This window comes from Corvus hawaiiensis, chromosome Z (assembly GCF_020740725.1).
Source record: "Corvus hawaiiensis isolate bCorHaw1 chromosome Z, bCorHaw1.pri.cur, whole genome shotgun sequence".
NCBI classification, from domain to species: domain Eukaryota; kingdom Metazoa; phylum Chordata; class Aves; order Passeriformes; family Corvidae; genus Corvus; species Corvus hawaiiensis.
Genome location: NC_063255.1, coordinates 79,393,171 through 79,407,685, shown reverse-complemented (window position 1 = coordinate 79,407,685; position 14,515 = coordinate 79,393,171). Strand labels below are relative to the sequence as shown.

Sequence of the window (14,515 nt, the reverse complement as noted above, 5' to 3'; positions counted from 1 at the left end):
TGGCAGGTTCTGGCCTGACACCTTTGTGGCTGATGCTGATTCATGGCCCCTCTCAGGTTCCCTATCCTGGCTCCTTGCCTGGGGAGGGAGAGTTTTGTGATTCAGAGCTGGTATCACCTTCAGGGAGAGCAGTGAGTATGAGGCCACAGCTGTGGATTCCCAGTCCTTTGGAGAGATACTTCAGTCTGGTTTCTCTGAATTTTCACTCTCCTGGGTGATCAGCCTCATGGGAGGTGTTTACTTAGTAAGGCTGTAGGAGTCGGGAGGGCTTGTGAGAAGCAGGATCACCTCCAAACCAGTGTGTGAAACAAGAGCGTGGAACGTCAGAAGAAATCATCTCTGAGATGTCTCTGCTTTGGATACTAATTTGGGTTTGGAACATCCTTTGGGATTTATGGTTATCTCCTCACACAGCTTAGAGCCCCACTGTTCACACCTGTCATTAGCAGTGACACAAACATCCTGTGTTCTGGGGAGAGAATAATTACTGCTGTAGGAATTTCAGGCTCCAAGTAATCAATAGGAGAGGTTGAGGTTGGAAGAGACTTCTGGAGGTCTCTTTGTCCAGACCCCTCCCTGCTCAAGCAGGGCCACCAGAGCCAGGTGCCCAGGACTGTGTCCAGCTGACTTTGAAGTGTCTTTGGTTACAGGAACTCCACAAATTCGAAGTGAAGCAGTGTTTCACAATGCTCAAAGGGAGCCTCCTGTGATCCCTGTGTGCTCGTGGCCTCTGGCCTGTCACTGGGCACCTTCCCTGCAGGTCTTTACAGACACAGACAAGGTCCCCCTGAGTCTTCCCTGCTCCAGGTGGTTGCCCTGGTTCCCTCCACTGTTCCTTGTAGGAGTGATGCTCCAGTCCCTTCAGCATCTTCACTGGACTCCCCAGTGTGTCCATGTCTCTGGAACTGAGGAGCCTGGAGCTGAACATGGCACCCCAGGCTGAGCAGAGGAGGAGGATCACTTCAGTTCTAATTCTGCCCCAATTCTGCCCAGACACTGGTGGCTGCTGCCATAGGGGCGTTTCTGGCTTGCTGCTGGAGAGGCACACATGGGACAGTGTCTGTCTCTGACCCTTCCAGCACAAACATGGACAGTCACTGACAGAGCAGCTCCAAAGTGAGCAATTCCCAGGTAAATGGTGCTGCAGGCCTCCAGGATGAGGGGTTTGCCCAGAGCTCAGGCTGGGGCCCAGCCAGGTGTGCTGTGGGTCCTGCCAGGAGCACGTTTCGTCTGTGGACCTGCTTGCTTGTAAATTACCCCAGCAGCTGCCTCAGTGGGAAAGAGGGAGACATAAACAGCTGTTTCACAGAATTTTTTTTAGTGAGGTGCCACTGACGTTGGTCTGATGACGGTCCCCATCCCTGAGTTGTCAGCTTCCCTGCATGGCTCTGGAGAAACGCCGTCAGAGCAGCCGGTAAGAACCGCCCCACTCCGGGCCAGAGAGTGGCACAGAAGATGCTCCCATGTCTGCGGCAGCCCCTACCCACCCTGCTGGTGGAGCTGGAGCCCACTGGGCACTGGCCACCACTTGGGGCCCCAGGGTCCCCTCTTAGTGTGAGGCCGTGCTGGACTTGGTCAGAACCCACACTGGGTCACACCTGGACCCCCACGCACTGGGGCACTGTGGTGGTGCCAGAGCAGCCACGGAAATGCTCCCAGCGTTCACCCTCCAGGGAGGAATGGGGCAGAGCAGGGCAGGCACACAACACCATGCCAGGCTGTTCCAAAACCCAGGTGGGACAGAACCCATTGGAGAATTGAGACTGAACATCCCGCTTTTCGAAGAAACTAATTCCTCTGATTTCACAGCCAACACCTCTAAGGGACTGCAAGTTCTGGGCAATGCAGCGTGAGGAGAGTCAATAGTGGGAGTGCCCAAAAACTGCTTAAAGGGAGCTGGGTTTGGAATCCTGATTGCGGAGCTGTGAGACTGAGGTGTTCAGAGTGCTCTCTATTTAGCACACCTGACTTTCCTGCTCTGGGGGTCTGGAAGACCAGATGGGAGCATCATTACCAATCTGGGGACCCACATGTCCTGACCTCCTTTCAGCTGTGTGAGTCTTAGAGTGTCACTGTGTCCTCTCCCACACCCTGCACCAAGACTTACTTGATTACTCCACTCTGGAGAGAAGAGTTGAGGTCAAGGTTCTAACCAAAAAGAAAAATCCACCGTACACCCAGCCCCTGTTTCAGAGCACAACCCTGGAGGAGAAACGTGGCCCCTGAAGCCACTGGAAAAACCGGATGGCTTGGTGAAATAGAAACATGCCTGTGGCTGTCATGACTGAGACTGCCAGCTCTGTTGGTCTGGCAGCTGCAGGGCTGCATGTGCAGAGCAGCGAGGCGCTGGATGTGGTGGCTTAAGGACAAAAACATGGCCCACTCAGGTCACACCATCTCTCAGCACCCTCATGGTCCAGGGACAGCTGAGGAAGACCAGATGAGCTGGCTCAGGTCAACATACTGATCCACACGCCACCACCTCACCTGGAGCCCTGGAGGAGCTCCATGGGGCCCTTTGAGCTCAGCTCTGTTGTGGGTGATTCTGTTCAGCTCTGGGGGGCTCAGTCCTCCTCTTTGCTGTCGGGGTTGTTCTCCCCACCAGCGTCATCCAGTTCCTCCTGGCAGCTTGTTGCTACCCCCCTGGCCAGAAGAGGGGTCGGCTGTGCCATCCTTGTGGCAGAACACTGTCAGCCCACGGGTGCTGTTGTGGCTGCTCTGGTTGTTGAGGTGCAGAAGGCTGGAGGGCATCATTACCACACTGCAGCCCCTGCCCCTGCTGCCTGCAGCGAGGGCTGGTTTACACGAGTTCACTCACTGCACACAGGAGTTTCTTTGATGGGGGAACATCCCCTCCCCTTTGTGTGCACTGATTTTAAGGCAGGCACCATCAAACAGAGCAGGACACTGCCAGCACCGCCAGGCAGCACCGTGCTGTACCCAGCACTCAGGGTTAGCTGTAGTCTGATTCGTCTGCAGCAGCCTAAGGAACAGGCTGAGGAACAAAGCACACAGACAGGAGGGCGTTACCTGTCCTGGGAGGCGGATCCCTTGGGGTTGGTGTGAGAGCGGGAGGGGTATACGCCAGGACAAGGGGCTTGGCTCCCTTGCGGTGTCCAGCCTGGCCTCGCAGCTGGAGTGGACGTTGCTGTCCGTGATCAGGCTGCCCGAGGACAGGCACAAGAGCACCCCGAACCTTGCAGTGGGGGATGTTGTTCCTCAGCACGAGGACCTGCAGGCAGCAGGGGAAGCACCTGCGGCTGCAGGATGTGACCAAAGCTCTCCCTTCTGTAGCCCCCGTGCACCTGCAACCTCCCCGGCCGGCAAACTGGAGTCACTGGCACTGCTCCTCACAACCTGCTTTCCTCAAAGAAAGCAGTTAAATATTTACACAGCAGAGGTGTTCAATATTTTCCAGACAAACAAAACCACCTCTTAAATCCACATCTTACAAGTGTTAAGAAATAATTACAGATTGCCTTTGCATAGCCCACTTCGACAAACAACACAGATCAGAAGGTAATTAAATTATACCTCCTTTTATTTGCCCATTCCCGACCGGTTCCTCATTTGGTCTCTCAGCTAACGTGGAGCCCAGCGGGATGTGACCATGGCCCATCTCCGCCGGGCACACTCAGCTGCCTGGAGGTGGCTGTGGGCAGCGAGGCTGAGCCATGTCCCACACAGCTGACCCTGGCCCAGGCCTGGGCTGTGCCAGGACCCCCAGCTCTGACCAGCTCTGCCACACTCCTGCCTCAGACAGCTCCGAGCCCATGCCTCACAGCCAGTAATTCCTGCTGATACATATTCCTGCTTCCTACTCCAGATGACATCTCCTACCTGAGCAAATTCCCACTGAGAGCTGGCCTGGGAATGCTCCCCTTCCTCCCCACCTCCAAAACGTCTATGTACAGTCTTTTAGAGCCATAGACTGAAAAACGGGCCCAAACCCTGGGCTGCCCCAATCCTTGAGGATAGTCCTGCTCTGGCCAGGTGGCTGCAGAGGAACCCCCAAGCCCCCTGACTGTGGATTTTGGCAGTGATGGTACCCCATTCCTCACCACCACCATCCTGTCTGGCACAGGCACAGAGTTGAGAGCTGTGGGCAACTGCAAGGTGAGATGATGCTGAGGGAAAACCTCAGTTCAGCATCCAGTGTGTGTCCCCAGCCAAAATCCCCTCCTCTCGGCTGATCTCTGACTGAAGCAGGCACCAGCCAGGACTGGCCGCAGTGAGGGGCATGGCCAGGGGTCGATACTGCAGTCCCCCATCTCTGCAGCTGTGCTTCTGCAGGGTCCAGTGGGCCTGACTAGGTGACCCCAACCTGCCCCCACATTAATACTTCCACTTGTGGTTGTACCACCGTGTGCAGCTGCCAGCAACCTGCCTTTCATGTGAGCTGGTTAACCACAGGAAAGCAGCTGGTGGAGCAGCAGGGAGAGGGAAGGGGGCTCACAGCAGCCTCACAGCACCTTGCTGTTCTGTATGCAGCGCCTGGCGTAGGTCAGGTCCCTAAAGGTGCTTTCTTCCCATCTCACCTGCCCTCATGAGTAAATGAATGCTCTCCCTTCACATCCTTGGAAGGCATTGCCGGACCATGCAGCCCTGTGGAGAGCTGGCCAAAGGCTGGGCTCCCTTGTCCTGCTGCAGCTCCTGCTGCAGAGACCTGAGCTCCAGGTCGGTGTGCGGGGTGTGCAGCTGGCTGCTCTGTGGCCGGCAGTCCCCAGCGTCCCCACGCAGGACCCAGGCTCGGGGTTCCCCAGGACACCCCACACGCAGCATCAGAGCAGCAGGGTGGGGTGGGCAGGCAGGGCCACCGGGCAGCTGCGGGGCAGTGCTGGCCAGTCCTGACCCCAGCGCCGCGTCCCCCGGCCCACCCTGCCCCACCACCTCCACCAGCACCTGCAGAGGGAAGGACAGGGACACAGAACCACAGAACCACTGAGATGAGAAAACACCTCTGAGATCATCAAGACCAACCTTTGCCCCATCATCACCTTGTCAACCAGAACACAGCACAAAGTGCCACATCCAGTCCTCCCTCACGCACCTCCAGGGACACTAACTCCACCACCTCTCTGGGCAGCCCATTCCAGTGTCTCATCACCCTGTGATGAAATTCTTCCTGATATCCAACCTGAACCTCCCCTAACACAGCTTGAGAGTATGGCCTCTCATCAGTGGTTGTCCTGCCAGCACAGGAAGGGCAAAGCTTGACCAGGGAAGAACCCCATGGTGATAGGGACATGCAAATCCAGGCTGGACATCCCTGTCCAGGGCAGAGCTAACCAGTGCTGCTCAGACACATGGGGTCTGGCCACGGTCACCCCTACCTAGCCCCCCTCACACTCACAGGCCCGCAAGGCCACAGGAGCTGCTCCGGGCTTTCGGCTCTCTCAGGGCAATCAGAATTACATCACTTAACCTGGGGCTTTTGAGCCATGCACAAAAAAGCACATGTATGCCGCAGCCTGAGCGTCCTGCCAAGGACACGGGGCTCACTGGGAAAGGTGTGACCCATGCTGTACCCCAGCGACCAGCAGGACCCCCAAGCAGGAGAGGGATCAATCAGAAAGCATTAACGAGCAACCCGGCATCCACCGAGCTGAACGCAGACCTGCTGGCCCGGCCCTGCCAGGGACAGGGTTTGGCGGCAGCAGTGCCACGTTCCTCACCATCGCAGCGCCGCTGCCCCGGCACGGCCCCGCCGCTCGGGCCCGGCCGTGGGGAGGGACAGAGCACGGGACACACGGAGCCCTGCGCCCTCGGCGGGTCTCGGCCGCTCGCAGGGCCCTGCGTTAAAGCGTGACGGGGCGCTGAACGAGCAGGCCTCGGGCAGCGACGGAGCACCGCAACGAACACGAGCCCGTACGATCTGCTCCCGAACGAACAGAACTAACTGAACTCCGCAGCCGGACACAGACACCGCCGGCGCTCTCCATCCTCTGCGAGAGGCAGTGCGGGCACGGCGGATCCGCCTCTCCCGGAGAGCCGCAGGGATCGAGCTCCCCGGGGCCGCGGGACCGGGGGGCAGCACGGGGCCGGGCGGGGGGTGCCACCAGGGAGCACCTGCGGCCGCAGGAGGGACAACGAGCCCCAGCCGGCCCAGCCCGGCCCGGCCCCCTGCGAAGCCGAGCGGAGCTCAGCTGAACTCGCCGCCTCCCGGTTCCGCCCGCGCTCCCGCCGCCGCCCCGCCCCCGGGGGCGTGGCCATGCGGACGGCGTGTTTGATTGGCTGACACGCGCGGAGGCGCGGCGGCTTTTGTCACGTAGATGCGTGACGCCACCAGGTCCCGGCACCCTCCGCCGGCCCCGCCCCGTGCGGCGGCGCGGTGACGCCAGATGGCGGCGCGGTGACGTCAGAGAGCGGCGCGAGGCCGCGCCGGGCCGGGCGCTTGGGGCGCCGCGATCGCGCTCCGGCTCCGCTCCGGCTCCGTTCCGGCTCCGCTCCCGCCCCGCTCCCGCCATGGCAGCACCGCCCGCAGGTGCGTCCCGCCCGCCCGCCGCCGGCTCGGTGGCTGCCGCGGCCGCGGGAGCTGCGGGGAAGCAGGAAGTCGCGGTTCCCTGGGCCCGGCCGGGCCGCAGCCGCTGCCGCCGGACTGACCTTGGGCCCCGGTGCAGGGGCTGAAATCGCACCGGGAGGCGCGGTGTGCCGGTGTGGGCGCGGCGGGGCACGGCACAGTGTCGGGAGGGATCGGGCGTGCGCGGGGAGCGGCCCGGCCCCGGCCTGTGCGCGGGCAGCGCCGGGCTCTGGCTCCCGCGGCCGAGAGCGGGGAGGGCCCCGCCGGGAGCCGCTCGGAGCGCTCCTCCTGGAGCCAGGAGCAGGAGCGCGGGGGTTCCCCGGGCACAAAGGCAGTGCTCACATCAAACGCAGCGGGAGCTTTGGAAAACAAACGGCCTTCCCGTTCTTTCCCCCATCCTTTCTCTTTCTTCTCCGCCTTTCTCTCTACCCCGCCCTTTTCTTCCCTCCCTTTTCTCCTCCCTGTTTTCCCCCGCTCCTTTCTCTCTCGCCCCTCCTTTTCTTTTCCCGCCTCCTTTCTTTCTTCCTTCCTCGTTGCAGTAGCTCCTCAGGCAGGCAGGGCTGTTGTCCCCAAGCACCCTTTCAAGTCCTGGCAATGTCGTGTGTGTTGCTGGTGCTGGGGAGGATTTCAGGCTCACAAACCACCTGCAGCCTCACGTGGCTGTCACTGACCTTTCTCAGGCTGAGCTGTGGGGTGCGATGCGGGCACCTGCAGAAACATCTTTTTGTAACTGTTAAATAAATAATCCCATTCTTCTGTCAAACAGGGTTTGCCAGGTAAAGATCCCTGCTGTCCTCCCCAGACTGTCGGGTCAAGCTGTCTCTGTCCACATGTCCTTCAGGACCCTGGGCCTAGCCAAATTTGACTTCTGAAGCTTCTCAGCAGAACGTGGATGCCGAGCGTGGGGGCTGATGCAGAGGAGGCTGCGTGGCAGTGACCTGGGACTCGTAAAGAATTTCTCCACCGTGTCAGTGATACCACACCTGCGTGACACCTGTGCAGCCGGTGGGGCTGGTGGTGCTCAGCTGCTGGCTGAGGTGAACCACGACGAAGTGTTATCTGGTGTTTTCTGCCCCAGGAAGAGGCAGAGTGTAAGGATCAGGTTTTGTAATGCTGCTGCACGTATTTGATTTAATTTGGGGGTTTTTCAGGTTTTCTGGCAGATTCTCTGTTGTTCACACAGTTTTATTAGTGTGAGGATCAACCTTTCACTGTTGGAATTTGTAATTCCAGGGGAGTTCCTCCTGATTTATTTCTGTTTTAGTTTGAAAGAGCACAGAAGGGAAGAACTGCTGCTCTTTACTGTCTCCTAGACCTGAGCAGAGATGGCAAAGCATCCATCAGATCTGCCATTTGTTGCTTTTCCCCTTATACGGGCTTTTCTTTAACAGGATGTTTGAGTGATGCCCTGAGCAGGAAGAGCTGCAGGGTCAGCCGCAGCTCTCTCACGCTGGTTGTTTCTGGCGCAGGGAGGAGGCGCTGAGCCATGCTGCACGGGAAGGCCGGACCCGCGGGTCCAGGAGGCTCTGCTGCGGCAGCCCCCGAGGAGTCTGCGAGCCGGGACACGGCGGCTGCCTCGGGCAAGCACTACCTGTGCGGCTACTGCGCGGCCTTCACCAACATCGCGGTGACGTTCCCCATCCAGAAGGTGCTGTTCCGGCAGCAGCTGTACGGGCTGCGCACGCAGGACGCCGTGCGCCAGCTGCGCCGCGACGGGCTGCGCACGCTGTACCGCGGCATCCTGCCCCCGCTCATGCAGAAAACCACCACACTGGCGCTCATGTTCGGCCTCTACGAGGATTTCTCGGCGCTGCTGCTCAGCCACGCGCGCGCGCCCGAGCTCCTCACGCGCAGTGCGGCGGCCGCCCTGGCTGGCACCACCGAGGCCGTGCTCACGCCCTTCGAGCGCGTCCAGACGCTGCTCCAGGACTACAAACACCACGATAAGTTCACAAACACTTACCAGGCTTTCAAGGTGCTGAAAGCATACGGGATGCGGGAGTATTACCGGGGATTGGTACCTATTCTGCTCCGAAACGGGCCCAGTAACGTGCTCTTCTTTGGCCTGCGGGGGCCCATCAAGCAGTGTCTGCCTGAAGCCACCTCGTACAGTGCTCACATGGTCAACGACTTCATCTGCGGGGGGCTGCTGGGCGCTGTGCTGGGCTTCTTGTTCTTCCCTGTGAATGTCGTAAAAACTCGCATGCAAGCTCAGATTGGTGGCGAATTTCAGTCCTTCTCCAAAGTGTTAGTGAAGATCTGGCTGGAACGCGACAGGAAGCTGATGCACCTCTTTAGAGGAGCCCACCTGAACTACCACCGCTCTGTGCTGTCCTGGGGGATCATCAACGCCACCTACGAGTTCCTGCTGAAGCTGCTGTGACCCCCGTCCTGCTCGTGGTGTGTTGGCACTCAGTGTCCTCAGTCCCAGGGAACAGTGCCTGTGCATGTGACAGGTAATTCCTTCCAGCCTTCAGTATTTATGGGGTGAATGGTGATACATGTAAACCTTGGTGCAATTATGATGAACTTTTTAAAGTATTCCTTTGCTGGCAGGTGAGTTTACCCCTTACAGAGCTACTTGACGAGGTCTAAAAGAGAAAACAAAAATACTTGTATTACTGTGTATCACTCCCAAAATTCCTTAACGCTCTGTGATGGGATGTGCTCCACTGCCCATGTTTAGAACATGAGAATCAAGGAGGGGCTGAAGAAAAACAATTCCACTGCCTGATCATCTTCCAAGTCTCGATTTTGGAACTGCATTTTCAGATGTTTTGGGGTCCTCATTGTGTAAAGCTCAAAGGACTGATCCAGAAGGGGATGACTGAAGTGCAGAGCTCCCAGCTGCACCTCAGCTTGCTGCAGCCACTGCAAAGCGTGGCCTGTGGTGACCTTGTCCTCCAGCCATGGCACTGAACGTGTGACCTCAGCCCAGGCTGGATTTCTGTGTGTGTGTGTGTACGTGTGTACGTGTGCCTTCCTGTGAAAAGGGAAAAGTGGAAGGAATGGAACAGCAAACTTACTAAAGCTTTAAAGTGTCCTTCCTCATTAAAAAACACGGAGTCTGTTCTGCTTTTTGAGAGGATTTTTTTTTTTCTGCATTGCTGCTTTTTCTGTTGCCTCCAGCTACAGGATCAGGGAGATGTCCCTGTCTGTAACGCTCATGGGACACTCCAGCTCTTGCAGCTGCTCAAGCACTTCACACATGGCTTTTTGCACTGCAGCATCTTTTCTCAGTTCCCTCTGTGGAATTACAGATCACGAGATGGTTTTACCCAAAACTCGGGGTTCTGCCTGCTTGGTGTGTACTGTTAACAGTTCTGCAAGACAGAGTGGCACAGACAAGGTGAGATTCCTGGGTTACCTGCTTCAGTGGAGGTCTGTAGGTATAGCAGAGACGAAAAGCCAAAGATGACCTTGGAAGCAGGGAGGCAGGAAAGGTGGAGTGTTTGGAGACATGTTTCAGGACTTCTGTAGGCAAATATTGAAAAGGACTGACAGAAATAGAACTGTGTCTTACAGACATGGGAGTTGAGAGAGAGGAGACTTCAGGCTTTAGATACAGGGACAGAAGAGCAAGCACAACTCTGAGCTAGATGAGGGTCCCAACAAAAAGCGTTTGAATCTCCCTGAGGGCTTCCTCTTTTAGTTAAATTATACACTCATGTATAAACCAAAACACTTTGGATGATGGGGAGCAGCAGAGCTTCCAGAAACTGGTTTGAATTTAGTCTTTTCTTAAGTCTTGGAGGGGATATTGCTTTTCTGAATTTGAGTTTTCCATTTGCTGAAACTGTCTTCCGAAATTGATGCTAATCAGTGTGTTGTAATCATAAACACAGTCCTGAGCTTCACAGCCGGCAGTGGGTGGGCACAAGCACGAGTTCCTGTATCCCAGTGGTGATTATCTGCTTCTAAATAAAATGTTTACTGGATGTTTGTTACTGGCAGAATCTGATTTTTACCAGTGTACCATTTTTTTTCTTTTTGTAATCAATCCTTGATGGAATAAAAACAAATCTGCATCCTGTTTCTCTGTGGAAGGTGTTGTGTGCTCCTGTAATGTCAGGGAAGCCAAAGTGTTGAGGGTGAGAGTTTGGCACAAGCCCAGAGATGGTCAGTGCCCAACTACCCCAGCAAAAATGAAATAGTGGAGCCCTGGGTCTGAGGTTCAGAGTCAGTTTGGACTCTTCTATGAGGTCACTTTCAGAAAAACTTTATGGAAAAGCTCTACTGTGACACACACACTTGAGAATGGCAACATCGAAGCACTAGAAGGTGATTTTCCTCTTAACTTTGGGGGGCAGGCAAGAGCCAGTGAGCATGGCTCCTTTTAACATAAATAAAATACATTTCAATTCAGTGAATTATTAAATGTTTATTATGCAAGCAAGAGAAACTGTCCACAAATAGTAAGTTACTGTACGGCTGTAAGTACAATACTTCCAAAGCAGTTCTGATACTTCATATACGGTATTAAAAGGCTACAGTTTTTACTATGAAATCTCAGGTATTTCAAAATACTCTACATGCACAATTTGTTTCTGTATTAAAAACCTTATACTTAACTGAGGATATTTAGTGCTTTAGAAAATGCACCTTTGACTAAGATCAGCCAATGAGAAGTTTCTGTTTCCTGCAGGTCAAAAACCTGATGGGTCGTTGACTTCTTCCTTTCTCTGCAACTTTTTACAATCTGTAAAGTAGATTTTTTTAAAAAGTTTTCATTTGGCAAGCGTAGTTCTTTTTTTCTAGGAGTTTGTATGTCCTAGAGCAACAGACCCATGTTTACGATGTCAGAACCTTCTCCACATCAGTGCTACCAAAATCAAAATCACAACACAAACAAAAACAAACCCCACTAAATTAACCACACACCCCCCCGAAAAAACTGATGTTTACATTCTAATTCTGGTAGTAGGCATCGAACTGTCCTTACCCCAAGACTCCAAGAGTGCAAACAAACGTGTGAGTGTCTGTCTATCGCTGTGCTTTTCTTCCTATCCCCATGGTGTGGCGATGACATTGCTCCCCGGACTGTCCCTGTCTGACGCGCGGACGGCGGCACCCCCGGGCTCACCGGAACGGCCTCTGCCCTCCCGGGAGCGAGCACTGGGAACGCACGTGCTCCCAGCACACGGACACGGAGTGGGACACACGGAAAACCAGCTCCGACACGGCTTTGGCTCCTGCGGCCGCCGCCGCTGTGACCGCCCCGCCGGATCCGTGGCTGCCGCACGCCGGGCGCTCCCCCAGGAGCAGGAAACCACCAGCAGCGACGGCGTGCTGTGCGCTCCGACAGAGCTCCGGCCCCCGAGAAACGCTGTGGAATTATCGAGTGCTGCAACACCAGTCTGCAGACACCCCTGGTGCGAGCCACGCCCTCCCCGTCTGTCAGCGCCGTCCTTCACCTCCCGTGGAAATGTTTCCTTGCAGTTGTTTCACAGTTTTACACACTTCTCGAGGCTGAGCATTCAACTTTTGAAACACAACTAGAAGATAAAGTTTTTTTTTTTTGACTACCTAGAAATAACCCAAAGCTCACCAACACATAAATTCATTGTTTCAGTAATGTTACTGAGAGAGAACTGAAAACCCTTACACCACCACATGACTGTGAGGCATGTCAGCTGTAAGCCACTGAGCAGTGAACTTCACAGGTAAAACGTGGTAAAGCCTTCATGGAAAACTTCCAAGTGTTGTTGGAAAGGAGTAATCAATCAAATGACCAAAATCTAAGATTACCTACTTACTCTAATTCAAACTTATTACAAAATTCATCAGAACTAAGTAACAATTCTACAGCATACATGTACAGATTCTGTCATTTTATGCATCTGCTGGACACGCTACGAAAGCATCAGGGTGACCAAACCCCTTCACCGGGTAAGCTGTCGGTCCCGGAGCCGGGCAGGGCCTGTCAGCCAACCACAGGTGGTATCAAGGAGTGGTGACACATCTGTCACTTTGGGGTAACGGTCCTTTATACAGAAAGGTGAGTGTCCAAAGCTCAGCACAATACTGGTGTAAAACACAGCGTATCATGAGGTAGAATTAAAAAGGTAACACTCAGTGCATATTCACAGGCATAGGGTTACAGTCACTAGGGATCCACCAGTCTGAGGAAGTTCTGACAGGAAAAACAAAAACAGCCTTGAAAACAGACAGACAGACCCACCCAAGAACCTCTTTGATCCTGTGGGTGCTCCTTCACCTCCAAAACAAACACTGTGCAAGCCCATGAGAACTGTAAGATTCCCTCAAACATCCCTGCAGTCCCTTCCATGATGTGTAATAAAACATTAAATAAGGTGAGAAAACAGCAGCCTGGCAGTGGGACAGCAAATGCTTGGGGAAAAGCTGCTGTAGTCCAGGGCAGGACATGTTTTTTTCCCCAAACAGCTTGGCCCATTACAAACTCCTTGTAGCTCTTCCTTTGCATAAAAATCTCATATCCCACACTTGTCCCCAAGCTTCCTGCACACTTCACTTCCAGGGCGTTGAACCACAGCTGAGGGAAGTGCCCTGAGCTGCTTTAACAACCCAGCAGACCCACCTGCCCCCCATGCAGGCTCAGGCCAGCAAAAGGAATGTTTGCCCTCAGATTACCAAACACACAAAATTGGAGGCTTCATATTACCAAAGAAATTCTCCAGAAGAGGAAACTTGGGATTTTTTTTCTCATAATGCAGAGGAGCATTAAGTTTCAATGATTTCTGCACCAGGGTATACTACCCACATAAATACAAAGCTACAGGAGGATCCCCAGGCTTCTCTTTCCAGCTCTCTCACGTCCATAAATGTTGTCTTTATCCCCAAATACGTTTTGCAAAAGGCTTTGTAAGAGTCAGCTTTGAACAAGTGTGCTCCATCGAGCCAGAGAGAGTGAACCTGAACACCAGCAGGTGACAGTCCTTTCAGGTCAAGTTCCCTGCTGAACTGAGTGTGTGACTGGTCTGCAAAACTACAGTGAAATACTAAAAAAAACCCTATATTGGAACATGTAAGTGGATGAGAATGTTATAAACTCATACGGATGTACAAGACTGAAATACCTGTGCATTTACAAGGTTAGCTCTACTAACTCAAGGGCTGAAATCTGGCATTCATACTTTGGGTGTGACCATTGAATCACAGAATACACTGAGCTGGAAGGGACCCCCAGGATCATCAAGTCCAAGCCCTGGCCCTGCACAGGTGTCCAAATGCTCTTGGAGCTCTGGCAGCCTCAGGGCCGTGCCCATTCCCTGGGGAGCCTGGGCAGTGCCCAGCACCCTCTGGGGGAAGAAGCTTTCCCTGCTCTCCAGCCTGAGCCTGCCTTGGTACAGCTCCAGCCATTCGCTGGCTCCTGTCCCTGTCACAGAAGTGATCGGTACCTGCCTCTCCACTGCCGCACAGGAGAATGTTCGAGAGCACAACGAGGTCTCATCTCAGATTCCTCCAAGCTGAACAAACCAAGTGATCTCAGCTGCTCCTCCTATGGCTTCCCCTCCAGACCCTTCACCAGGGTGAACATTACAGTGTTTCACTGTACTGTTTGCACTGATGATAAGCCTGATTAGATCCAGGCAGATCTCATAGTGACAGGTTTGCTTTTAATCCCCTCCCCGACAGCACAGGTGAAGAAAGGCTCATCTGGCAATACTAGGGACACATCCAAATTAATTTCTCCCACAGCAAGAGTGCAGGCAAGGTGTGTGTGGAAAAACAGCCAGGTGGGAAATACCCAAACATCAGCAGAAAGCCACCGTGTTTCAGATGTGGGATGATGTGGAAAGCTCCCTGCAACAGAAACCTGGCAGAGGAGAGGCCAGAGCTGCCCCACTGCACCAACATACAGAGATCCTCTGGGGCAGGGTCTTCCCTAGTGCTCAGTTGTGGGCTCAAGGGAGCCTGCCCATGCAGGGGCTGGGCCTGGGTGATCTCCAGTGGTCCCTGCCAGCCTAAGCCACACTGTGATTCATTTTCCTAGCCAATGACAACCACATTAAC

The 14,515-nt window shown here is 54.6% G+C and overlaps 1 protein-coding gene across 4 annotated transcripts; it reads left to right on the top strand.

Moving 5' to 3' along the window:
• Positions 1-6,361: 6,361 nt before the first annotated feature.
• On the top strand, positions 6,362-10,553 carry SLC25A51 (solute carrier family 25 member 51). 4 transcript variants are annotated; one of them, XM_048291866.1, is made up of 3 exons: positions 6,362-6,484; positions 7,287-7,487; positions 7,990-10,553. In XM_048291866.1, exon 3 carries the CDS (start codon positions 8,007-8,009, stop codon positions 8,901-8,903), a length of 897 nt encoding a protein of 298 aa, XP_048147823.1. In that variant the 5' UTR covers positions 6,362-6,484; positions 7,287-7,487; positions 7,990-8,006; the 3' UTR covers positions 8,904-10,553. The 4 variants fall into 4 exon arrangements, with proteins under 4 accessions (XP_048147823.1, XP_048147826.1, XP_048147825.1 ...); XM_048291869.1 differs by having other exon boundaries at positions 7,912-10,553; XM_048291868.1 differs by having other exon boundaries at positions 7,287-7,611.
• Positions 10,554-14,515: the final 3,962 nt, after the last annotated feature.